The sequence below is a fragment of the Yamadazyma tenuis genome, chromosome 2 (genome assembly GCF_029203305.1).
Source record: "Yamadazyma tenuis chromosome 2, complete sequence".
Taxonomy (NCBI): Eukaryota; Fungi; Ascomycota; class Pichiomycetes; order Serinales; family Debaryomycetaceae; genus Yamadazyma; species Yamadazyma tenuis.
Window position 1 is genome coordinate 2,113,934 of NC_089462.1, and position 26,367 is coordinate 2,140,300.

At 45.0% G+C, this 26,367-nt stretch overlaps 6 protein-coding genes across 6 annotated transcripts; all 6 read right to left on the reverse strand. All coding sequences in view use genetic code 12, as the record gives it.

Moving 5' to 3' along the window:
- Positions 1–150: 150 nt before the first annotated feature.
- On the reverse strand, positions 151–2,665 carry PSN45_002340 (glycosyl hydrolase family 2 protein; the record flags this gene model as incomplete). The annotated part of the gene is made up of 2 exons (XM_066157844.1): positions 151–163; positions 249–2,665. The coding sequence occupies 2 exons, from the start codon at positions 2,663–2,665 to the stop codon at positions 151–153; spliced, it is 2,430 nt and encodes an 809-aa protein (XP_066013941.1).
- A 595-nt stretch (positions 2,666–3,260) lies between these two features.
- Positions 3,261–4,980, reverse strand: PSN45_002341 (uncharacterized protein; the record flags this gene model as incomplete). The annotated part of the gene is made up of 2 exons (XM_006689083.1): positions 3,261–4,616; positions 4,669–4,980. 2 exons carry the CDS (start codon positions 4,978–4,980, stop codon positions 3,261–3,263), a joined length of 1,668 nt encoding a protein of 555 aa, XP_006689146.1.
- Positions 4,981–5,552: 572 nt separating this feature from the next.
- Positions 5,553–8,546, reverse strand: PSN45_002342 (uncharacterized protein; the record flags this gene model as incomplete). The annotated part of the gene is made up of 2 exons (XM_066157845.1): positions 5,553–5,585; positions 5,814–8,546. 2 exons carry the CDS (start codon positions 8,544–8,546, stop codon positions 5,553–5,555), a joined length of 2,766 nt encoding a protein of 921 aa, XP_066013942.1.
- Positions 8,547–10,281: 1,735 nt separating this feature from the next.
- On the reverse strand, positions 10,282–18,004 carry PSN45_002343 (uncharacterized protein; the record flags this gene model as incomplete). Its single annotated transcript, XM_066157846.1, has 2 exons — positions 10,282–10,323; positions 10,559–18,004. The coding sequence occupies 2 exons, from the start codon at positions 18,002–18,004 to the stop codon at positions 10,282–10,284; spliced, it is 7,488 nt and encodes a 2,495-aa protein (XP_066013943.1).
- A 1,942-nt stretch (positions 18,005–19,946) lies between these two features.
- On the reverse strand, positions 19,947–23,558 carry MSB1 (multicopy suppressor of a budding defect; the record flags this gene model as incomplete). Its single annotated transcript, XM_066157847.1, has 3 exons — positions 19,947–20,765; positions 20,994–21,005; positions 21,039–23,558. The coding sequence occupies 3 exons, from the start codon at positions 23,556–23,558 to the stop codon at positions 19,947–19,949; spliced, it is 3,351 nt and encodes a 1,116-aa protein (XP_066013944.1).
- Positions 23,559–23,897: 339 nt separating this feature from the next.
- On the reverse strand, positions 23,898–26,352 carry SKO1 (Transcription factor; the record flags this gene model as incomplete). Its single annotated transcript, XM_066157848.1, has 2 exons — positions 23,898–26,006; positions 26,341–26,352. 2 exons carry the CDS (start codon positions 26,350–26,352, stop codon positions 23,898–23,900), a joined length of 2,121 nt encoding a protein of 706 aa, XP_066013945.1.
- Between the last annotated feature and the right edge of the window lie 15 nt (positions 26,353–26,367).

Here is a 26,367-nt window from a genome sequence, read left to right on the forward strand (position 1 = left end):
GGAGAACTAGAGTTGAATTACTTGGGGGTAGTTTATCTAAGGCTGGGGACCAACCGATAGTGCAGGAGTTTTTCTCCTCAGGTAAAAGGATTGTTGAATTTACCAAGATCACATTATGTAAATTTCGCAGCCAGTGACTACAGTATGTATTTAACAGTATTTACTGATAATATCTGATTCGAATGTTGTCTGTAGCAAAGATCCCCTTGGACTTGACGACCTTAGACTCACCAGGAAAAATATCAAACCCGTTATCGTCCAAGTATATATCGTTTTCGGTGATGATTTCTACTCCTTTCACGGGCTTATTGGTGGACAAGGTGATGGAACCATCTTTAACCACCTTTTCGATCTTTCTGTCAGGGAAAAAGAGATACTTCAATGGCTGAGGCCAATCTGCTCCAGCAGCAAGCACCGATCCTTCCTCGTCATAGAAGGTACCATGTGCCACTATTGGAATTTCCGTGTCTAGCTCGTACTGTTTGAAGATCTCAGTGGACTGATTAGCTTTCAAAATCACCTTTTGATCTTCCAAGCTCTTTAGCTTCTCTCCTGTCGTTACATGGTAGAGATCGACTTTGAAAACTGCCTTAATATCGCTGGTTGTACCATTTACACCCCAGATATCCAAGAAATATTGAGTAGTATTATAGTTGAAGGGAATACTGTACTTGGCATTTGAGTTACTTGCACCGTTTTCCTTTTTGATTCCAGTTCTGTAGAATCCCACGACAATAGGAGCACTTTCTTTCTTGATAGAGTAATAAGCTAGTTTGGGCCTTTTCTTGAAATCGGCAATAGCCCAAGAAGCACATGGCCAACAATCGTTAATTTGCCAGACCAAAGCACCAGCACTGTATCGCTTACCATCACCTCTCCATTCTCTTCTCCAGCATCTGTAGGCGTAAGCTAAGCATTCTGCTTGCATCAACTGAGTGGCATAGATCCAAGAGTCAAGATCACTGCCAGTCATTTTGACATTTTCGGTGACATATGAGGCCAATCTCCTTTCAAACACGTCGGACTTGTTGTGGTGGTCAATCATATACGACTGGGGGTACCGGTATTTTGGATCGGTGATACACTCCTCGTAGGTCTTCAAAGCAGGAGCACCTTCCATTCCAAACTCAGAAACAAACCGTCCTCCAAGTTTATCCCAATCTTGGTATTTCTCTTGAGTTCCGTGCCAAACGTTCCACTGGTGGATGTCACCAGCAGTTTCGTCTTTGTAACTGGAACCCCCCCAAGGAGACCCAGGGTGATAAGGAACTGCCGGAGAGTACTGAGACACAAGTTTGGGAAAGGATTTCTCATAGCGCTTTTTTCCAAAGAAAGTTTCGTCTGTAAGCTTGAATCTATCGGCCGACTGGTAGTCTTCATTGTTACCACAGTATAACGCAATGCTGCAGTAGTTTCTAAGTCGTTTCAACTGGCAAATCACTTCTTTTTCAACCGATTCTTCAAACTCCTTGTACCCAGGGTATTGGGCACAAGCGAACATCATGTCATGCCAGACCAAAAGCCCAAGCCGGTCACACTCTTGGTAGAAAATGTCTTGTTCAAAGTATCCACCTCCCCAAATCCTGACCATATTCTGGTTCCCATTAACCATTAGTTCAAGCCATTCGGTATAGTCTTTTGGGGTCAAACAAGTTTGAAACGAGTGAGCAGGAATCCAGTTAGAACCGTTACTGTACACGGGGACTCCGTTAACACGAAAGTAGAAACTGGCACCGGGCTGGTCTGCAAATGGCTCTTGGATCAATTCGACGCTTCTGAGTCCCACCTTCTTGGTGACTGAGTGGATCACGTGACCGTCCACTACAATTGTCAACTCGAAGTCATATAGAGCAGGGGTTCCATGAGTATGGGGGAACCATAACTGGGGCAGTTCCAAATACAATTTGGTCGAGTTTTCTCCTATTTTCAATTCTTGGCCCTTCTCGGACGCAACTGTTTCCCCACTTGGTGATAACACATTGATTTGCAATGCCGCATCGGCTGCAAATCCGCAGATCGTTGTTTTGACGTCGATGGAAGCATTCAATTCGTCTGTAATTCCTACGTCCACAAACACCTCGTCGATTGACAAATCATACGAAACAAACTTGATCGGACGATAGGGGCCACATGTCATCAAAAGGGGACCCCAATCCCAACCATAGTGGTATTGGGCTTTCCGGACGTGGGTTCTGGACGTTTCTCCGTTGGAACATCCATGCCAACCAAATTTCTTCTCAAGCTCTCGGCCCTTTACTATAGCAGAATAAAAGTATATTCTAAGCTCATTTTCTTCGCCAAATTTTATGTATTTTCCCACATCTGCTTTGTAGTGCACAAACATGTTATCAGTGGATATAATTTTGCGACCGTTGAGAAAAACATCAGCAAAAGTGTCAAGGCCTTCAAACACTAATTCGTGCACCTTGAGCTTCAGAACCGAAGCCTCTGGGGTAAAACTGACCTTATACTCCCAGTCTTTAAGTCCTACCCATTGAACCAATTTCTCGTTGTCGTCAAGAAAAGGGTCAGGAATAAGCCCATTTTCAATAAGATCAGGGTGAATTTCAGTGGTCTCTGCTCCTTTTCTAGAGGGCTTCCAATCTTCATCTCCGGCTTGACGGAAGCTCCAGTTCTTTAATGTTTGCTGGGTCAATTGCAACATTTTAATGATATTATCAAAAGGGCCGGAGTGAAAGCGGGATTTATATGCTGAGGGGGTCACCCCTCCTACCGGGAAACGGTATTTGGTTGCCATGTAATCTGGTATACGGCAAATTGAAGTTGGAAAGGGGGTTGTTTCGGGTGGGGGTTATCTTAGAGACTTACTGAGTTTGGCTCAATGGACAGCGGGCACAATTTCCGTATTTCCTATTGGGTATATGCCCCCATTCGCTTCTATCATGGCAATTGACCCCCATTCTTATCTCCTCTTCTTGCAAGTACCCCCATCACCCTCCTCATCACTTTACTATCTTCTGGGTACCTGATGCTGCCCCCACTTGTACTTGCTTATCTTATCTTCACCATCTCAATAGTTTGCAGTCGTGGCAAAGAGCTGAACTAGTGAAAAATTCTTGACCTCGTCCCAATCTTTCATTAGGTTATCAGTTTGGCTGTCTGTATCTAAGCGTCTACCTACACTCAAACTCTGTACCAAAGCACATGTCTACAGTAAGGATTTTTCGGTGGGTTTAAGGGTCAATACAAAGCTTTTCAAGTTCTCGATATAAATTCACAATATAACACTAATTTAACAATCAAGCATCTAAGCTTGTCACAGGGTCAATGTGAGCAAAAAGCTCTTTGACTACTTCTGTGTCACCAGAACGAGCAGCGTTGGACAACCGAATACTCTCCTTCACCGAATTTGGCTGGGTGAAAATGTACTCGATTTCCTCCAAACTCAATTGGCTGGTCTCAACAAAGAAAAAGTAAATAACCAATAGTTCAATGGCATCCCAGAAGCAGAAAAAAACATAGTACCAATACTTGATGTTTGCCATTGCAATAGGGGCGGTGTATAAGTTCACGGTACCAGCCGCATTAGAAACCAAGTGCCACAATGCCATTCCCCTTGCTCTCATATCATTAGAGAACACTTCTGCTGGATAAGTTGGTTGCAAAGGAGTGAAGGCAAAGGCGAAAAACACTGCTTGGAAAATGTAGATAAAGGCAATTCCCACTCTGGATGCAACGTGGTTGTTGTTGTCTGCTTCAAATGCTTTTGTAGTCCCTGCCAACACTGCGAAGCAAAGAATAAACCCGGCACAGGCATATAGAAGGATCGGTCTTCTTCCAAACCTCTCAATAGTAAAGACTCCAAAACTGGCAAATATGAGACAAACAATCGAGTTAACAGCCGTCAAAAGTAATCTAGTGGTAGCGTTTTCAACCCCCAAGTTAAGAAGCAAGGTTGTCATGTAGTAGGTAATGACTTGATTACCACTGAATTGAGAAAACCAAGACCAGATCACCACCAAAAGAGTTCTCTTTTGACGAGCTTTTGTTCTGATCAAAACCGTGAAGTCAAGATAGTCTCTGGGTTTCAAGAATCCTGACTGAGCAAAAGACTCTGCAATTTGCTTCATCTCAGCTGCAACAATTGGATGGTTTTCATCACCACCAGCATGATACTTTACCACAAAAGCTTTACTCTTCTCAACTTTATTCTTCGAGTAAAGATATCTTGGGCTTTCAGGAAATAACCAGAGCATGCTCAAAATTATACAAGGACATAAGATTTGCAACCACAAAGCAATACTGAAACTTTTATGAGTTCCTTTATAGTGAATCTCAGTTCCATACATAGTCCAAGTAGCGATCAAACTTCCCACAAAATACAAGGTGTTGTAGAAAAGTGCAAGAGTCTTCATGTCACTTGGAACAACTTCCAATAAGTAAGCGGGGGTACTTGTTGTTGCAAGTGTGACACCAAAACTCAATATAAACCGAGCAGCGATAAACGCCTTATGATTTGCGGTGGTTGCAGATATAATTGAGCCTATAACGACAATCACCAATCCAATACCAATGGTATAAACCCTGCCAATATAGTCTCCAAGCCACACGAGGCATGTAGATGCCATTGAACCAATCGTGTAAATCAGAAAAATCTGTATAGTTAGTAATTATTCATTTTAGCAGCCATTTAAATCTTGCACATACCAAACCAGTTCCACTTGCAGATTCCGGCAAGTTGAACCATTCTTTATACTCGTCTAAAGTGTTGATACTTGTCATTAACAGGCCATCAAACCCGGAGCATGTAGCAACCAAGTACAAACAGCAGATGGTTACATAAAGTCGGATTCTTGCAGGAGAAAACTTGGGGACTGGATGAGCTTTCAAGATCTGCCTCAAAGAGATCTTGTGTTCTTCCAATGCGTCGAGTCTGAGGTCGTCCACAGCATCGACTCGAAGTTCTACTTCATTCTTGGCAGTCGAAGACACAGTACTATGAGACTTAATATTCGACATTGTTGTTTGGTTTCCAATTGGTGGGAATTCCTCGACTTTATATCCATGGAAACTCCATCGTAAGTCGAAGAGTTGGTGCCCCCACCCAAGTATCCCACCTCTTTTCGTTGAGATAAGTAATGCTGATAACGTATCCTGTCAAATCTGAAAATGATGCCATTTATTTCCCTCTTTCTTCTGCTACTTCCTTTGGATGATGGTTTGCTACCTGCTGTTGTTTACGCTCGACTGGACATTCCTCACCTCGAACGAAGGTTGTTTTGCTATCGAGCATTAAGGAATCCGTTTAAGACAGGCGTTTATTATAATTGATTAGTGATGTGCGTGAAATGTGCAGGAATAGGATGAACGGGGAAAGAAAACAAGAAGGTACTTGCAATCAAGTGGGGGCCATAAAGGTGCTTGCAATCAAATGGGGGCCACAAAGGTGCCTGCAATTGAATGGGGGCCATAAAGGTGTCTCAACTCGGTTTGCTCTGTGATTCCACGTCCCCACCCCCCATTTTACCTTATCTTTCAATCACCTTCGTGTTGCTGGTGGAGTGCGGATTTTCCGCTTTGAAACTAAAAGCTTAGATAGCATTTACGAATAAATTACCAAACAACTGATAATGTAATTGGTGATAGAGTTATACTGGTGAAGAATTAAGTTTATATTGTAATACAGATTGAAGAAATACTAAAAAATACATAAAAGAGTTGTACGAAGGAATAGGGTTGGATATAAGTTGGAATTAAAATAAATTTTGGCTTACAGAAAATGATGCAAGCAGATTGAGTCAAGCTCAAAAGAGGAAAGGAATCAATGCGAGTACAGCCAAGACACCCGATACTTTCATATTTGGAGCAACACCTTCGGAGTAGGTGCTTAAAGTTGCTGTTGCAGAGCCAGAGCCAGAGCCAGAGCCAGAACCAGAACCAGAACCGGAGCCAGAGTCAGAGCCAGAGCCAGAGCCAGAGCCAGAGCCAGAGCCAGAGCCAGAGCCAGAGCCAGAGCCAGAGCCAGAACCAGAACCGGAGCCAGAGTCAGAGCCAGAGCCGGAGCCAGAGCCAGAGCCAGTTCCAGAGCCAGAGCCAGTTCCAGAGCCAGAGCCAGAGCCAGTTCCGGAACCTCCAGTTGAAGTAGGTTCGGTTGCAGTACCAGTACCAGTTCCAGTTCCATTGCCGGACCCAGAGCCGGAGCCATTACCAGATCCGTTACCAGAGCCAGAGCCGGAGCCATTACCAGATCCGTTACCAGAGCCAGAGCCGGAGCCATTATCAGATCCGTTACCAGAGCCAGAGCCAGATCCGTTACCAGAGCCAGTTCCAGATCCGTTACCAGAGCCAGAGCCGGAGCCATTACCAGAGCCAGAGCCAGAGCCAGATCCGGAACCTCCAGTTGAAGTAGGTTCGGTTGCAGTACCAGTACCAGTTCCAGTTCCATTGCCGGACCCAGAGCCGGAGCCATTACCAGATCCGTTACCAGAGCCAGAGCCGGAGCCATTACCAGATCCGTTACCAGAGCCAGAGCCGGAGCCATTACCAGATCCGTTACCAGAGCCAGAGCCAGATCCGTTACCAGAGCCAGAGCCAGAGCCAGATCCGGAACCTCCAGTTGAAGTGGGTTCGGTTGCAGTACCTGTACCAGTTCCAGTTCCATTGCCGGAGCCAGAGCCGGAGCCATTACCAGATCCATTACCAGTTCCAGTTCCAGTTCCGCTATCAGTAGTTGAAGAAGGTCCAGTTCCAGTTCCAGTTCCAGTGCCAGTTCCGGTTCCGGTTCCGGTTCCAGTACCACCAGTTTCAGAAGCACCACTTCCAGTTCCAGTTCCAGTGCCAGTTCCGGTTCCAGTTCCAGTACCACCAGTTTCAGAAGCACCACTTCCAGGGCCAGTGCCAGTGCCAGTGCCACCAGTTTCATCGGTGGAAGAAGCTTGACTGGAAGATCCACTTGATGAAGTTAAATCACTAGAGGATCCCGCATTTGAAGATGTAGCACTAGAAGCAGAAGTATCACCACTAAATGCGCTTGAAGCCTCGCTAGAAGAACTTGAGGCCTCGCTAGAAGAACCTGAAGCCTCACTAGAAGAAGATGCCTCACTAGAAGAAGATGCTTCGCTAGAAGAACTTGAAGCCTCACTAGAAGAACTTGAGGCCTCGCTAGAAGAAGATGCTTCACTTGAAGAACTTGAGGCCTCGCTAGAAGAAGATGCTTCTCTAGAAGAAGATGCTTCACTTGAAGAACTTGAGGCCTCGCTAGAAGAAGATGCTTCTCTAGAAGAAGATGCTTCACTTGAAGAACTTGAGGCCTCGCTAGAAGAAGATGCTTCGCTAGAAGAAGACACTTCACTAGAAGAAGATGCTTCACTTGAAGAACTTGAGGCCTCGCTAGAAGAAGATGCTTCACTAGATGAAGAAGCTTCACTTGAAGAACTTGAGGTCTCGCTAGAAGAAGATGCTTCGCTAGAAGAACTTGAAGCCTCACTCGAGGAAGATGGAGCTTCGCTCGATGAGGACGCAGCAGACGAAGATTCTGAAGAAGAACTCGAGGTGTCGACTCCTGGGGGGTTGGGGAAAGGTGAGCAAACCTTACAGTTCGAAGGTCTTGAAGTATCTGGAACAGCACCGTTGTATTTAATTCCATTGAGAAGGGGAATTGTCAACCCAATATCACCGAAAAGAGTACTCACAAGAGTAAACCCTTCAGTATATCCAGGACCAATTTCAAACTTTGTGATGAGGTTAATTGGGAAAATACCAGCGTTCAAGGTCAAGGTGTTTCCGTCGTAACTGTGAGAAATGATAGTCGAGGAAAGCCCGATGACGTTTCCTCCTCCAAATCCTTTAACGGTAAAGGTCTGTGAAGAAGAAAGAGCTTCAGCACGGAGAGTGGATGAAGGGGTACTCAAATAGAAAACCTGGTCGCTGTCTACACCATTTGTCAAACTCAAAAGTGATCCTGCTAACCACACATTGGAGTCGGAACCAATATCAAAACATCCGGAACCATCGATGGCAGTTGTCTGGTGGTAGACCTGGTTGATCAAACAGACAGTACCGTCGTTTGTAATCGTTCCAGTTCCAAGTTCCAAACTGGCACCCAAGATAACTTCTCCAGAAGTAGATCTTTTGTTCAAGGAGAATACAATAAGTCCATCATTTTCCCAAGTATGTGATTGAACTGTCATCAAAGGAACACCAAGAGAACCATCACCTCCAAACCACATTGAGCCAGTGTTTTGGAAGTTCAAACTAGACAATGTGTAACTTGGTGGAGTCAAGGTCCTAGATGCATTGAATGCCCAATCACCGGAGTTGGAAATGGTTTTCAATAAGTTGATGATGCTTACCGTCAAACCAATTAAGCGATTGTCAGTGGTGATGTAAAAGGACCCGTCATTTTCAAACCCACCTGTAAAAGAGGTTAAGGTGTTGTCAATAATAGACCAGTATACGCCTTCATCGATTTTATAATCACCAATGGCTAAGGATACAGTGTCTCTGTCGATTCTATCCAAACTGATTTCAGCTGCTCTTGTGCTCACAGCACACAAAGCTATGGCCGCGTATTTTAACCAAGACATTTATGAAAACTATAGACCCAAAAACCATTAGTTAAGGAAAAGAGATCAAATTTATACGGATTCAAAGAAGATCCTGAACCCTTGCTTACCTGTGGTATATCTCGAACCACACATTCTGAAAATTAAATATAAGCTTTATGAAGGTATCTTCCGTTTCGAGCGTGTCTCGAATTATACTCTTGTCTCCGACTTATTATTTTCAACTGCACACTCTGCATGCACGTCAACTGTTATTACTTGCATCGGCTAGGCGGACATCCCATTGCAGCTCCCCCTCCATGTAAACAAAATTAGTTTACGACTTGCTATTGTTTGTAAGTCCTGCTAGCTTTCTTCTTTGCAACAAGCTCTTTTTAGTTTTGCTGTCATTCACTAAGTACTGTGACCATATCTGCGATCCTGCTAAACCTTTGTCACATGGTTTTGAACTTATTGTACGAAAATTCGCCGTTTACGCTTAAGGTTCTTCGCTGCCTTGAATCCAGAATTAAACTTCTCGCTAAAAAATAAATTATAGCATGCGCTGAAAAATCAACCAGGGTTTTTAGACCTCCAATTGTTGTCTTCTGATTTCTGGCTTCAAATGCCCGCTTTGGGTAATTTCCGGAATTTTTTTAGTTTAAGTCAACTGACCTCGACTTTCTCCAGTGTTTTTGAAACCAGGGTGTCTCCAGCTTCACGCTTGGCCCTAAGCCTCCACAACCACTTATTGTGCCACTGATACTGCAGTTACGTAACTAAGTTGATTTAACAATGGTTTCTGCCTCTGTGATGACAGTAAGCAATCAATATATAATTGTTCAATGTATTTTCTGATCGTACTATAATCCAGTATGAACGTTTGTATTGTTCATATTAAAAATCTCCTGGGCATTTATGGCTCCTTCTATTAGCGGAAATTGGTCTACTTGGCTAACGGTCAATCTTTTTCTACAGTAGGAAATCAGCATATCCCCTATGCTTTTAGGGGTGCGCTGGTTACGAGTTTGTAGCTCATTCATATCGGCCGTAAATTTGACTTTAGGATATTGCTCGTACAGTCTCACCATGCTACATTGGGAATCAAGAAACCAAATTGATCAAGTCAACAGCCAGATATCTGAGGAAATAACCGCTGAACTGAAGCCACGGCCTTGAATATATTATTTTACAGCCTGTTTATGTTGCTCTCTTTTGTGGCTGTGAAATATGCGAATACTTATTATAAATTAAAATAGAGGCCTGCAGTGTTGACAGTGGCCCTTCTACGATGCGTTGATGATACTTCAATTACCCTGTCAACCTATTTATCCATTGTTCATCCTTTGTATCTGATTTATTTGTGGTATGGAGGGGTGTAGTGCGCTTAACACAATCACGTGCACTTCCTGTATTCACATTTAGTAAATTCGTAAACGTCTCATAACTTTAATTCAAAGTTTAGATATCCTACTGACAATTCCGAAAGGGCTCGAAGTTTAATTACACGCCTTTTGTATACGAGGCGTCCATGGGTTCTATGCGAGGCGTTATTTGAGCGCAATTGCTGGGGAACAGAAATTATTGCAAAACCCTTGTTGTGCCTCCGGCTAAATTATTTTGCAGCAAGGTCTGAAAATGGCCAAAAGTAGGAGTTAAATATAAAAGTATGTATTAAGTTGAATTAAAAATGAATTTATGTCGTATGAATGCTTCAGAAAATAATTGGTTGTGGAAGAATTGTTCAATGTGTAGTAAAATGTTAGAAAAAAGGGTATTAATCATGAATTGGATTAGACAAGAAGAAATGGAACAATCGCTAATAATGTCATGATACTTGATGGTGCCTTCATTGATAAGCCGGAGCCTTCAGCAATGGTGACTGCGCTTTCTGAGGCAATACTTCCACTTGTAGAGGCTGCGGTGGTGCTGACAGCACCAACAGTGGTATAGTCATTTCCAGCGCTGTCCGTGGTAATAACAACTGCGACATTGAAAGTCGCGGTGGTTCCGTTTTCTACCTTCTCTGTTTGCGAAGTGTAAGAAGAACAAACTTCGCACACGTCTTTTGTATACGTAACAGTTGTAGCTTCACCAAATGAGTTGGTAGTGACGCTGACTTCACATGGAACAGTTACGGTGACACTGTCAATTTCGGTCACGATGGTGGTCAGATACCCCTTGCAAACTTCACACTCTCCAGAGGTGTGAGTATAGGTTACGGTTTCTCCAGCGGTGTTTGTGGTAACTTCTATGTCACATGGAATTGACACAGTTACACTGTCAAGTTCAGTCACAACGGTGGTCTCATATTTAGAACACACAGTACAAGCTTCAGTCACGGTAGTTGCTTCTGAATCAGTGATCGTCACACAAGCACCCTTGATACATACAGTTGTAACAGTGCCTTCAGCGACTACGGAAGTCTGGGTAACGAGGTTACCTTCAGAGTCAGTCGTCACAAATACTTCAACATCTCCAGTGATAACAGCGCCATTTGTTTCAGTGCTCGTGAAACCTTCTGTGTACTCAGTACATTCAGGACAATCTCCAAGGTCACTGGTGGTGGTGTAAAGATCTCCATCGGAATCGGTGGTGACAAGAATATCAGCAGTTTCAGTAGTTGGGTTTCCATCTGAATCAGTAGTGGTGAATGTGGTGGTGTACTCGGTACATTCAGGACAATCTCCAAGGTCACTGGTGGTGGTGTAAAGATCACCATCAGAATCGGTGGTGACAAGAACATCAGCAGTTTCAGTAGTTGGGTTTCCATCTGAATCAGTGGTGGTGAAAGTAATGAGGTACTCGGTACATTCAGGACAATCTCCAAGATCACTGGTGGTGGTGTAAAGATCACCATCGGAATCGGTGGTGACAAGAACATCAGCAGTTTCAGTAGTTGGGTTTCCATCTGAATCAGTAGTGGTGAATGTGGTGGTGTACACGGTACATTCAGGACAATCTCCAAGATCACTGGTGGTGGTGTAAAGATCACCATCAGAATCGGTGGTGACAAGAACATCAGCAGTTTCAGTAGTTGGGTTTCCATCTGAATCAGTAGTGGTGAATGTAGTCGTGTACTCGGTACATTCAGGAAAATCTCCAAGATCACTGGTGGTGGTGTAAAGATCACCATCGGAATCGGTGGTGACAAGAACATCAGCAGTTTCAGTAGTTGGATTACCGTCAGAATCAGTGGTGGTGAATGTAGTCGTGTACTCAGTACATTCAGGACAATCTCCAAGATCACTGGTGGTGGTGTAAAGATCACCATCAGAATCGGTGGTGACAAGAACATCAGCAGTTTCAGTAGTTGGATTACCGTTAGAATCAGTAGTGGTGAAAGTAATGAGGTACTCGGTACATTCAGGACAATCTCCAAGGTCACTGGTGGTGGTGTAAAGATCTCCATCGGAATCGGTGGTGACAAGAATATCAGCAGTTTCAGTAGTTGGGTTTCCATCTGAATCAGTAGTGGTGAATGTAGTCGTGTACTCGGTACATTCAGGACAATCTCCAAGGTCACTGGTGGTGGTGTAAAGATCACCATCAGAATCGGTGGTGACAAGAACATCAGCAGTTTCAGTAGTTGGGTTTCCATCTGAATCAGTGGTGGTGAAAGTAATGAGGTACTCGGTACATTCAGGACAATCTCCAAGATCACTGGTGGTGGTGTAAAGATCACCATCGGAATCGGTGGTGACAAGAACATCAGCAGTTTCAGTAGTTGGATTACCGTCAGAATCAGTGGTGGTGAATGTAGTCGTGTACTCAGTACATTCAGGACAATCTCCAAGATCACTGGTGGTGGTGTAAAGATCACCATCAGAATCGGTGGTGACAAGAACATCAGCAGTTTCAGTAGTTGGATTACCGTTAGAATCAGTAGTGGTGAAAGTAATGAGGTACTCGGTACATTCAGGACAATCTCCAAGGTCACTGGTGGTGGTGTAAAGATCTCCATCGGAATCGGTGGTGACAAGAATATCAGCAGTTTCAGTAGTTGGGTTTCCATCTGAATCAGTAGTGGTGAATGTAGTCGTGTACTCGGTACATTCAGGACAATCTCCAAGGTCACTGGTGGTGGTGTAAAGATCACCATCAGAATCGGTGGTGACAAGAACATCAGCAGTTTCAGTAGTTGGGTTTCCATCTGAATCAGTGGTGGTGAAAGTAATGAGGTACTCGGTACATTCAGGACAATCTCCAAGATCACTGGTGGTGGTGTAAAGATCACCATCGGAATCGGTGGTGACAAGAACATCAGCAGTTTCAGTAGTTGGGTTTCCATCTGAATCAGTAGTGGTGAATGTGGTGGTGTACTCGGTACATTCAGGACAATCTCCAAGGTCACTGGTGGTGGTGTAAAGATCACCATCGGAATCGGTGGTGACAAGAATATCAGCAGTTTCAGTAGTTGGGTTTCCATCTGAATCAGTAGTGGTGAATGTAGTCGTGTACTCGGTACATTCAGGACAATCTCCAAGGTCACTGGTGGTGGTGTAAAGATCACCATCAGAATCGGTGGTGACAAGAACATCAGCAGTTTCAGTAGTTGGGTTTCCATCTGAATCAGTAGTGGTGAATGTGGTGGTGTACTCGGTACATTCAGGACAATCTCCAAGGTCACTGGTGGTGGTGTAAAGATCACCATCGGAATCGGTGGTGACAAGAATATCAGCAGTTTCAGTAGTTGGGTTTCCATCTGAATCAGTAGTGGTGAATGTAGTCGTGTACTCGGTACATTCAGGACAATCTCCAAGATCACTGGTGGTGGTGTAAAGATCACCATCAGAATCGGTGGTGACAAGAACATCAGCAGTTTCAGTAGTTGGGTTTCCATCTGAATCAGTAGTGGTGAATGTGGTGGTGTACTCGGTACATTCAGGACAATCTCCAAGATCACTGGTGGTGGTGTAAAGATCACCATCGGAATCGGTGGTGACAAGAACATCAGCAGTTTCAGTAGTTGGGTTTCCATCTGAATCAGTAGTGGTGAATGTGGTGGTGTACTCGGTACATTCAGGACAATCTCCAAGATCACTGGTGGTGGTGTAAAGATCACCATCGGAATCGGTGGTGACAAGAACATCAGCAGTTTCAGTAGTTGGGTTTCCATCTGAATCAGTAGTGGTGAATGTGGTGGTGTACTCGGTACATTCAGGACAATCTCCAAGGTCACTGGTGGTGGTGTAAAGATCACCATCGGAATCGGTGGTGACAAGAACATCAGCAGTTTCAGTAGTTGGGTTTCCATCTGAATCAGTAGTGGTGAATGTGGTGGTGTACTCGGTACATTCAGGACAATCTCCAAGATCACTGGTGGTGGTGTAAAGATCACCATCGGAATCGGTGGTGACAAGAACATCAGCAGTTTCAGTAGTTGGATTACCGTCAGAATCAGTGGTGGTGAATGTGGTGGTGTATTCAGTGCATCCCGAACAAGCAGATGCCGCACTAGAACTAGACGCTTCACTGGAACTTGAAGACGCTTCACTAGAAGAACTAGATGCCGCACTAGAACTGGATGCTTCACTGGAACTGGATGCTTCACTAGAAGAACTAGAAGCTTCACTAGAAGAACTAGAAGCTTCACTAGACGAACTAGAAGCTTCACTAGAACTGGATGCCGCACTAGAAGAAGAAGACGCTTCACTAGAACTGGATGCCGCACTAGAAGAAGAAGACGCTTCACTAGAACTAGATGCTTCACTAGAAGAAGAAGACGCTTCACTAGAACTAGATGCCGCACTAGAAGAAGAAGACGCTTCACTAGAACTAGATGCCGCACTAGAAGAAGAAGACGCTTCACTAGAACTAGATGCTTCACTAGAACTAGATGCCGCACTAGAACTTGAAGACGCTTCACTAGAAGAACTAGATGCCGCACTAGAACTTGAAGACGCTTCACTAGAAGAACTAGATGCTTCACTAGAACTTGAAGATGCTTCACTAGAACTAGATGCCGCACTAGAACTTGAAGACGCTTCACTAGAACTAGATGCCGCACTAGAACTGGATGCTTCACTGGAACTGGATGCTTCACTAGAAGAACTAGAAGCTTCACTAGACGAACTAGAAGCTTCACTAGAACTGGATGCCGCACTAGAAGAAGAAGACGCTTCACTAGAACTAGATGCTTCACTAGAACTAGATGCCGCACTAGAACTTGAAGACGCTTCACTAGAAGAACTAGATGCCGCACTAGAACTGGATGCTTCACTGGAACTGGATGCTTCACTAGAACTAGATGCTTCACTAGAAGAACTAGAAGCTTCACTAGACGAACTAGAAGCTTCACTAGAACTAGATGCCGCACTAGAAGAAGAAGACGCTTCACTAGAACTAGATGCTTCACTAGAACTAGATGCCGCACTAGAACTTGAAGACGCTTCACTAGAACTAGATGCCGCACTAGAACTGGATGCTTCACTGGAACTGGATGCTTCACTAGAAGAACTAGAAGCTTCACTAGACGAACTAGAAGCTTCACTAAAACTAGATGCCGCACTAGAACTTGAAGACGCTTCACTAGAAGAACTAGATGCCGCACTAGAACTGGATGCTTCACTGGAACTGGATGCTTCACTAGAACTAGATGCTTCACTAGAACTAGATGCTTCACTAGAACTAGATGCTTCACTAGAACTAGATGCCGCACTAGAACTTGAAGACGCTTCACTAGAAGAACTAGATGCCGCACTAGAACTGGATGCTTCACTGGAACTGGATGCTTCACTAGAACTAGATGCTTCACTAGAACTAGATGCTTCACTAGAAGAAGAAGACGCTTCACTAGAACTAGATGCTTCACTAGAACTAGATGCCGCACTAGAACTTGAAGACGCTTCACTAGAAGAACTAGATGCCGCACTAGAACTGGATGCTTCACTGGAACTGGATGCTTCACTAGAACTAGATGCTTCACTAGAACTAGATGCTTCACTAGAAGAAGAAGACGCTTCACTAGAACTAGATGCCGCACTAGAAGAAGAAGACGCTTCACTAGAACTAGATGCTTCACTAGAACTAGATGCCGCACTAGAACTTGAAGACGCTTCACTAGAACTAGATGCCGCACTAGAACTGGATGCTTCACTAGAACTAGATGCTTCACTAGAAGAAGAAGACGCTTCACTAGAACTAGATGCCGCACTAGAAGAAGAAGACGCTTCACTAGAACTAGATGCTTCACTAGAACTAGATGCCGCACTAGAACTTGAAGACGCTTCACTAGAACTAGATGCCGCACTAGAACTGGATGCTTCACTGGAACTGGATGCTTCACTAGAAGAACTAGAAGCTTCACTAGACGAACTAGAAGCTTCACTAAAACTAGATGCCGCACTAGAACTTGAAGACGCTTCACTAGAAGAACTAGATGCCGCACTAGAACTGGATGCTTCACTGGAACTGGATGCTTCACTAGAACTAGATGCTTCACTAGAACTAGATGCTTCACTAGAACTAGATGCTTCACTAGAACTAGATGCCGCACTAGAACTTGAAGACGCTTCACTAGAAGAACTAGATGCCGCACTAGAACTGGATGCTTCACTGGAACTGGATGCTTCACTAGAACTAGATGCTTCACTAGAACTAGATGCTTCACTAGAAGAAGAAGACGCTTCACTAGAACTAGATGCTTCACTAGAACTAGATGCCGCACTAGAACTTGAAGACGCTTCACTAGAAGAACTAGATGCCGCACTAGAACTGGATGCTTCACTGGAACTGGATGCTTCACTAGAACTAGATGCTTCACTAGAACTAGATGCTTCACTAGAAGAAGAAGACGCTTCACTAGAACTAGATGCCGCACTAGAAGAAGAAGACGCTTCACTAGAACTAGATGCTTCACTAGAACTAGATGCCGCACTAGAACTTGAAGACGCTTCACTAGAACTAGATGCCGCACTAGAACTGGATGCTTCACTGGAACTGGATGCTTCACTAGAAGAACTAGAAGCTTCACTAGACGAACTAGAAGCTTCACTAAAACTGGATGCCGCACTAGAAGAAGAAGACGCTTCACTAGAACTAGATGCCGCACTAGAAGAAGAAGACGCTTCACTAGAACTAGATGCCGCACTAGAAGAAGAAGACGCTTCACTAGAACTAGATGCTTCACTAGAACTAGATGCCGCACTAGAACTTGAAGACGCTTCACTAGAACTAGATGCCGCACTAGAACTGGATGCTTCACTGGAACTGGATGCTTCACTAGAAGAACTAGATGCCGCACTAGAACTGGATGCTTCACTGGAACTGGATGCTTCACTAGAAGAACTAGAAGCTTCACTAGAAGAACTAGAAGCTTCACTAGAAGAAGAAGACGCTTCACTAGACGAACTAGAAGCTTCACTAGACGAACTAGAAGCTTCACTAGAACTGGATGCCGCACTAGAAGAAGAAGACGCTTCACTAGAACTAGAGGCTTCACTGGAACTTGAAGCCGAAGATGATGAAGACTCACCTGGAACTTCAGGCAATGACTGGCAGGCCAAACACGAAGAAGAACTTGTAGATCCGGATGGAAGATCACCAGTATATTGCACAGCATTGCTCGAGAACAGCAAACTAACTTCGCCAAAATTGCTAGTTACGAGTTCAAAAAGATCTGAATCGTAACCGGTACCAATAACAAAGTCGGTGTATTGAGGAATAAGGAGGGTTCCTCCATTTATTCTCAAAGTATCCCCTGAGTAAGAAATACTGTAGATTGTGGAGGAAATACCAATGATATTAGTTCCATAAAATCCAGCAACTGTGAATGTTTGAGTGGATGAAAACGATTCAGCACGTATGGATGAGTCTTGTGCACTTAAATAGAAAATTTGATCTGTGTCGACACCGTACAGGCCCAAGATCGATTGTTGCAACCAAACGCTCGAATCCGCACCAATATCAAAACAACCACTTCCATCAATACCAGTGGATTGATGGTACACTTGGTTGATTAAACAGATGGTACCATCGTTTGTAATACTAGAAAGTGCCGAATCAGTGGCACTACCCAAAAGCACTTCACCGGTAGATCTGGTGGTTAATGAGAATACAATCAAACCCTCATTATCCCAATCGGAGGCCAACACAGACATGACAGGAATACCCACAGAACCGTCACCCGCAAAGAACATGGTACCGGTGTTTTGAAATGTAGCAGCATACAATTCAAAATCGGGAGTAGTTAAGGACTCAACGGAATTCCAAGACCAAATTCCACTATTATCGATGGTACCAGTCAAGGTATAAACGGATGCCGTCAAGGCAATTAAAGAACTGTCCGAAGTGATATAAAACCCACCTTTATTGGTGAACAGCCCAAGAAAGGCGGAATCGGCATTATTAATGATAGACAAGTAAACACCTTCGTCAATGGTGTAGTCACCAACACTCAATGATATTGTTCCTCTCTTAATTGTATTAGTGGTAATCTCCACAGCACTTGCCAAAGCTATGCAGGCAAGTGCCGAAAGGACTTTGAAACCGAATACCATTAGAAAAGGGATATGGGGCTTCAAAAATGTGTGTCTTTGGTGTTCAATTTATAAAAATTGGATTACGGTTAGAAAGGCAGGGATACCACTCGTTTCAGACGTAAACAGAGAATACGACAAACCTGCGGTAGCCCAGGCAGCAACTCATTGCGAAGAGTATTAGAACCAGCTAACCATGCATGAAGGAACGAACAATACACTCTGGCTCCCGTAACTACACAATGGAATCCTATATATAAAGGGTCCCAGTATCTTCTCCAGTTGAGAGCATAGCATTATTTTTTACGAGCTGCAGATTTCCTTGTATTGTTAACTATTTCGGCCAGTAGCTTCAAACGCACGTACAAGACCCTAAAAAAATCAACACCCCTTCAAGCTTGCACTTTGGCTATAGGAAAAGAACGACACAACCTACATATCTACTTTTCATTGTGCGATGTGACGGCAAGTCTGTATCCTTCTGTAGCAGCAGCGTAGCTTTGAGAGTACTACTAACTCAACCATGAGGAGGATTTATTTCTAAATCCAAGGCTTGTTTCACCTTAATCCACAGCTTTAAAGCTTATCCTCACCCGATGGGGAACTGAAATCTCCTCGCGAAATATATCCTCAATTTAAACATTTTGCAAAAAATAATCACTGCACGCTAACTTGGCCCTGGAAATGCAAAGAGGACGATTACCCCCGAATTGACTAGGATTAAAGCTTTTGGGTCTAGATGTGAATGCATATATAGATTTCTCTCTTGTAGATTCTTGCAAGTCGACCCCGACTTGCTCTGTTCAGAACCACCAATTCTGCCTTTTCGAAACCCGTCAATAAGATTAGATTTCTTTAGCCTGTATGCTGCAGAGTATTTTTTTCTGACTCTAAGATCTGCCACGACTAATACCAGACAGTATCCAGGAACAGATGCTTGAACAGTATCGGTTAGAACTCCCCGATACCGCTTCGGACTGTTACCGGGTTTGTGGTCGACAGTCTTTTGTGGATGTAAGAACAGGCGGGTGCGCCTGTGCTTATTTGCGCTCAAAGCTCGGCGGCAGTTTAAAACTTGGTTCCGAGTTTGCTCCCTACAATACGATATGTCAAATCTACACAATAGGGGATTTGAACCCAGTTGCCCGGTGACTCCGTGTACGGGCTGAACCCCAGGATTCTTCCTATTGTCCCTGCGCGAGATGATTGGGATCGCCTTATTTAGACAATTCCATCTACCGTATTTGCGCGGGCACGGGCTCACCAAACTAAACAAAGACGCCCGCTTAATCTCTGCGGTTCTCGCCGAAAATAACGCCCATCTTTAATCACTTAACTAAAACCCTTTAAAAAATATCAATTGCTGAAAAATATTTTAGAGATCTAGTCATGTATCTGAAATTACCATAGGTGAGATTCCAGTGCTTGTTTTATCCTTGGGCTTTGGAAAGGGTCACTTAAGCATTGGTGCTTGGGACAAGAAAATTATCTTTTCGATAAAGAAAGTAAATGAAACAACCCCGTATATGTGCGTTACGAAAAAGGAATTAACGCTAGAAATACACGTCCGTAAACCTCTTTTAAGAAAGTACCGCCCATATTTCGTATCATTTAGGTAGGGAAGAGCATGTTTTCGTTTCATCTGGAGCTAGACCAGGCTTCGCCAATCTTAGCAGCAATGGAAGGTACTCCATTTTGGTACTATTTAAAGCTCTAGACCTCGGGGTCTCGACTTATACTTTTACGGGAGCACGAACTCCCTGCGATGACCTGAAATTCCTCGTATAATTCCGGTCACCATCAACCAGCCACAAAGAGCGTGCTACAAATACCTTTGACAGGGGGAATCTTTTAAACCCTTCAGGGTTTTAAAAAGTCAATCACAATCAGGGCACGGGTATAATAAATATGGTCTATTCTACATAATGTACATAGCAAACAGTGTAGTCGTATATCATTCCATTCATATGCCAAAGCTCCCCTGAACAAACGCATTTCTCAAGTTAGCTTTGTTGGCTTGTCGATTCTTATTGTGTCTACTGGCTGGTGGCATTCCCATCATCGCAATGTCTGAGGTGGTGGTACGACCTCTTTTATCTTCAGCTGGTGGATTCGCGGATCCAGGCGGAGGGTAATATGGATATGCCTGTGGTGGAGGGTATCCTTGAGGAGCCGGGGCGTATCCTTGAGCAGGAGGAGCGTAGCCTTGTGGTGGAGGGTAATAGCCCTGGGGAGGTGGATAGTATGGGTATCCTTGGGGAGGTGGGTAATATCCTTGGGGAGGATACTGATAAGGCTGTTGAGGCGCCTGCAGAGGATTTTGCCCGTGGGGTGCTTGTCCGTGAGGTGCTTGCCCGTGGGGTGCTTGTCCGTGAGGTGCTTGTCCGTGAGGTGCTTGTCCGTGAGGTGCTTGTCCGTGAGGTGCTTGTCCGTGAGGTGCTTGTGCGGGATGTGCTTGTGCCGGTCCAGCACCATATTGACCATAACCAGGCTGACCTCGTCCGGGTGAGTGACTATGGTTTCCTTGGGCTCTAGCAGGCAGTTGAGAAGGTTCTGACCTTTGGTGTGGAGCACCAGCCATTTGGGCATGGCTTCTTGCAGCTTGCCCTGGTGGAGCTTGGGCTACGTGGTCTGGAGAAGTCACCTTCTTGACTGGTTGGCCAAACGAACTTTGGTTGGTCTGGTAGCTCTGTGGGGGTTGCGTGGCAGGCTCAAGATCTTGAGATGGAATCTGAGGTTGGGGTTTCTGCAACTGGGGGCCGCCATTCACTCGAGGAGATTTCTGGAACTTTGGCGACCTTTCATTTTGTGGTTCCTGGCTTATTCGGCTGCCTCCGGTACTTGGAGCAAATCCAGCAGGCTGAAGCATGGGTGGAATCAGCGGATTTGATTGCGGAATTGGCGATCTTGATTGGGGTAGATATGGTGGAGCTTGCGGACTTGAAGAGTGAGATTTGCGGTTTGAAGGTTCTGCAGGAGAAGGTGTCCTGTAAGATTCTACAGGCCGTACCTTAGGAACAGACTGCTGAGAAGGACGAACGTGAGCGGGTTGAACCTGATGTTGTATAACTGGAGGTGGAGAGGCCCTTTGTTGCATGACTGGAGGTGGAGAGACCCTTTGTTGAGCTGGGACCAGAGAACCCGGTTGAGGTAAGACAGGAGTCGACTCGAGCACCGGCGACGAGTTATTGGCCTGTGGAGAAACTGGGGTGATTTCAAACTTGGGAATAACAGGTTGTTTGGGAGAAGCTTCGGGACTAGTTGATGACCTCTTTTTTTTCTTCTTCTTCTCTTTGCTCTTAGGTGAAAGATCTTTAGGCGTCATTCCAGGAGGTAAAGGGAAAAATCCCATGGGAGGCATTCCTTCCATGTTTCCGTGGGCATCCATAAAAGGAGGCATCATTCCTGGGGGTACTGCCCCTGGAGGGAAGGGGAAAGGCAATTGGCTTGTACGCTTTTTCTCCTTTTCTTTGTCCTTCTTCTTTTTCTTCTTTTTCTTGACCTCTTCATTCTCTTTATTGTTATCATATGGTAATTCTGGTTCAGCGACAGGTTCATATGGTAATTCTGGGTCAACAACAGTTTCTGCTGGTGGAGCTAAATCAGAAATAGTCTGAGGCTCGAGTGTCTGGATTTCCCCAGCAGGTATATACTTGGGTTCTTCATTTACATGGGATTGAGCTTCAGTACCAGGAACAAAGTAGTGGGCATATGGGTCTTGTGCTTGTTGAGAAAGGTTCTTTGCGGCAATATCCTCTTTAGTTTCGTACACACTGTAAGGCTCGGTGTACTCGCGACTGACCGGTGCTTGTGGGGGCACAGGTTCATTAGCATAGACTTGACCATTATAATATGGCAGTTGTGTATGAGAAGATGGTGGGACCTGGTCCATTTGAGGTGGTGGTGGTCTATTTCTCTTTGAATCCAAAGATGGAGACAGATCTCCAACCTTGCTATTTATATGTTGACCAAGGTTTTCATCGCTGAGACTCAAAGACTTCAAATATTGTGTATAGTCATTTAATTCCTCATGATGTCCATAATCTTCGTCTGACCGGTAGTCCATGTGCTCTTCGTTAACTTCTAAAGCAAGACTACCATTGTCAAATGTATAAGTTGGTAGTAATCCAGAATTTTTACCTTTGGTTGGTGGTGGTGGTGGAGGTGGTAGAGGCATATCCTTGTAACTCTCATTGGATATCGCCCGCTTTCCTTCCTTCTCAGGAACTTTGGGCACGATATTGCTACCAGATTTAAACTTGTTCAAGTACTCCTCTGTAGACATGACCTCTTCAGTCAAAATCAACCATTTTTGAAACCCTCTCAAACCAGCTTCAACTACCAAAGACCGACCAAACAATGTCTTTTTCAGGCTTGGTTGGTCGGAGGCTAGCGATGACAACCACGCCCATATATAATAGTCCTGTATTGAAACGTTTTTGATGGTGATTTCGGAGTATAACGGTATGTTCGGATCCGGTTTGATGCTTCTTTCTTGGACCTTCGACCAGCCAGGATATAAGCCAAATCTAGAGCTGATGGGATCCTCTGTGAGTCTACTTAATACTCGTCTTGATTCTTCGGTCAAACTTGACACGATGTCACTCGTGCTGTTCTTCTCAAAAATGCTCTTCAAGATGGTGTAGTTTTCGATCGATACAAAGCTGTCCTTTTTATCAAATGATAGCACATGCCTTACCTTACTAATTAACTCGTAAGGGGTCGAACTGACCTTTGTGGATCTAACAGAAACACATGGAATCGTAATGATGGACTTTATAGAGTCTGTGTTGGCAATTGGAGGATAGTTGTTGGTGATCAACAAGGACTGCAAAGTCTTTGGTAATTTCAAAGTCTCCATCTCATTTTCCGGCAACATGGCTCTCAAGAACGACAACAATAAGTGAAATATGGCATCGGTAGACTCTTGCCAGCTATTTAAACCATCAATAAAGTTGTTTTCCTTAACAATGGTGGCATCATAGAAAGCCGACTTCATTTGACCCTGGCCGCTTCTGTTGGTGTTAAAAGCCCATACACTCGACATCTTGGCAATCTTACGACCACTTAAGTAGTTGTACTGGGAATTTGAGGCCACACTAATCAACAAATCCAAAAAGTCGTACACTATAGAGGCGTGAGCAGGAGATGATAGACATTTGGGCATAATACTTAAAAATGCCACCTTTGGATACCCGGCCTCTTTTTCTTTCCGTTTGTACTCCAAGTATACATCCCAACCGATGACTTCATTGTTGGGTAACCGACTCCACAAATACTTGAGGCCGCAAATCATCGTGAACTCATCGAAACTCTTCAAGATATTTAACACCAAAGTTTCATCTTTGAGCAACTCACCACTAGGAAACAACAGTGTAAGGAACTTCTCGAGTCGATAATCATCTATTTTGGACCTGAAAGGTAAGAAAATATGGGGAGTTTTTGTTCCACGCTTCTTCAACTCTCCAGTGATCAAATGAAGAATGGACTTCAAATTTTTTCTGGTTAGTTGGTTGGACCGGATATCTCCACTGTCATTAGAAGGTGAATTTCCTGGGATATTTGGAAGCTCCATATCGTCTAGTTGGTTGCCTCGTATCACCATTTTGTGTTCACCGTTAAATGTAAGCTGTACGAGAAGCTTTTGTTTATTCCAAATAAACACAAACGCGGTCGTGGCGCAGCCGATCGCGCGAAATCCGCAGCCACCGAGCCTGAAACTGTACCGCGTTTGGGCATAAGAGATGGTAGTATACATTGATCTATGGATATATTTGTGGAATAGAAGTAGTAGAGGGTTGTACTGCCCGCAAGAAAACCACTGGCGTTGAGCGGTGAGCTTTTCCCGTTTGTAGGTCCTACATCCCACATATCATCAAGTCTGAGATCGGCATCCGGAATCTTCTAAGTCCGGCTAGTTCAAATCATTCGATAAATCCACAAGACCATTTTGATGATGATTCATTGGGTGGAGGTTCACCATACTATTGACGGGACGCAACCCGAAGTTCTTGTCTGGGTGGTGGGGGTCATTCATAGGGATGTTCCCATTCTGATTGAGGGAGGCCAAGTCTGACATGCTATTTATGGTTCGGATATCCGTGGCCTGGGGCTGGTGGATGTTGGTACCACCGTCAGGACCACCTCTCGCAGTGGTTGCTTGGCCTGGGGCGCCTGCTGCTTGAAGGTTGGTCATACTGTGATGAGCAGAAATGTTATTTGACACTGGGTCGTAGCCATTGACTGAATTGGCACCAGAAGTATCAGCCATAGGAAGGTTGTGGCCAATGGTGGACGTAGGGGCGGGAGGCACCACGTAGTTATCGCTGGTGGACCCGAGGGTGGTGGGGATCGTGGTGGGAAGTGATACCAAGTTCCCCAGGTTCTTCTCTGATATTGACGTAATGTAGTCGAGCTGGTCGAGGAAATGGTTCATTTCGGTGTATCCTCCCAACTGGGATACCAACAGAGGACATGACTTGTGGTTGAGGAAAACGGACCGGATTCTATGGAGATGGTCTCTCATGGCAGCAAGCTGGCCACTCAAGTCCCGGTATCCAACCGCATAGAATTTTAGTTCATCCTCCATTTTAGCAACCATTTGCTTCTTTCTTTGTCGACACTTGGACGCAGCAAGGCGATTCCGTTCAAGGAAATGTTTTCTCTTCTCGTCCTCAGTCAAAGGGTTTCTTTTGTCATCTTTATCATCAGCAGACGAAGGAGGTGACTCGGGCTCTTCCTTGACTTTGGCCTTGCGGCCACGCTTGGCCCTTTTCGGTGGTGTCGATGGGCTTTCTTCGCTGTCTTCATCATGATCCATCTTTCTCTTCGTTTTAGAGTCCTTCTTGGGTTCAGATAACTGTTTGGGTACTTGAGGCTGCGGTGGCTGGTTGTCTTGGGCTTGTGCTTGTGCTTGTGCCTGTGCTTGTGCTTGTGCCTGTGCTTGTGCTTGTGCTTGTGCTTGTGCCTGTGCTTGTGCTTGTGCCTGTGCTTGTGCTTGTGCCTGTGCTTGTGCTTGTGCTTGTGCTTGTGCTTGTGCTTGTGCTTGTGCTTGTGCTTGTGCTTGTGCTTGTGCTTGTGCTTGTGCTTGTGCTTGTGCTTGTGCTTGTGCTTGTGCTTGTGCTTGTGCTTGTGCTTGTGCTTGTGCTTGTGCTTGTGCTTGTGCTTGTGCTTGTGCTTGTGCTTGTGCTTGTGCTTGTGCTTGTGCTTGTGCTTGTGCTTGTGCTTGTGCTTGTGCTTGTGCTTGTGCTTGTGCTTGTGCTTGTGCTTGTGCTTGTGCTTGTGCTTGAAGTTGAGCCTGAACGGCTTGCATTTGTGCCTGGGCCTGTTGAGAAGACGCCTCCAGGTGCCCCATCTGTCCATTCAACTGGCTGGCTATATGTAACGAGTTTTGGGACTGCGAGGCTGTAAGACCAAGAAGACTTGAAAGGCCTGGAGTCATCGGACTGTTGAGAAGTCCACTTGGGGTCAACCCCACAAGATGTCCGTTGAACGGGAACCCGTGAGCCCCCGGAGTGAGGCTCGTTCGAAGATTGGACTCGTTGGGGGTGAGACCCGACTTCCTAGTGCTATTCACAAACTGAGAAAAATTGGCGGTGTTGTTGGAGTTAAGAAGAGACTGGTTCGTGCCCCCTGGAGCCAAGTTCGTGGCGGTGGCCCCGGCCTCGGCGTTGTTGGTATCTGCCGTGTGGTTGGTGGCATTTAAGAGACTGTTCCATAAAGTGCCCCCAGGAGTCGCAGGAATCGAGATATGGCTCCCGGGAGAAAGCCCCAACGGAGGTAAGCGCCGGCCTCCGGGTGTGAGAAATGACGGGGTGATTCCTGGTAACTTCTGCTGGGCATTCAAGCTTGAAATGGGGATGTGTAGGTTGTGTTTGTTGGTAGAAGACGTTTGTTTTTCGGAGCTAGCACCACTGTTGGTGCCGGGTGGTGGTGGAGCATAGCCATTACCACCGGCCCCATCGTTGGTGGCAAAAGAGTGCTCAAAGGGATTCGGCTCGAGGTCGAACGAGGTTGTTTTAGACTTAAAAGGGTGTTAGTAATGTGCTTAGCAACGGAAAAAATCCCACAAAAATTCGGGCTCCCCCGGCTTCGGGGCAAGTGTTTGTGGAAGGTATTTGTGGACCAAAGCTTTTACTTTGAAGATATGATGGATCAGTTTGCAAGATCTTAGCGGATGAATCATTTTGGGTGATGGACATCCCACGAAAGTGACGTAATAATCACCTTCAGCGCTGATGGGCCAGCAGGATGTACTGGGAGTATAAATGCCACCTTAGAGCCGGGATAACCGGGAAAGAATTGTTGTGATCAATTTAGAACTCGCGGGGATCAGCCCCCGGAAGGTATATACATACATCACTCGACATGATACAGTGGTTCTT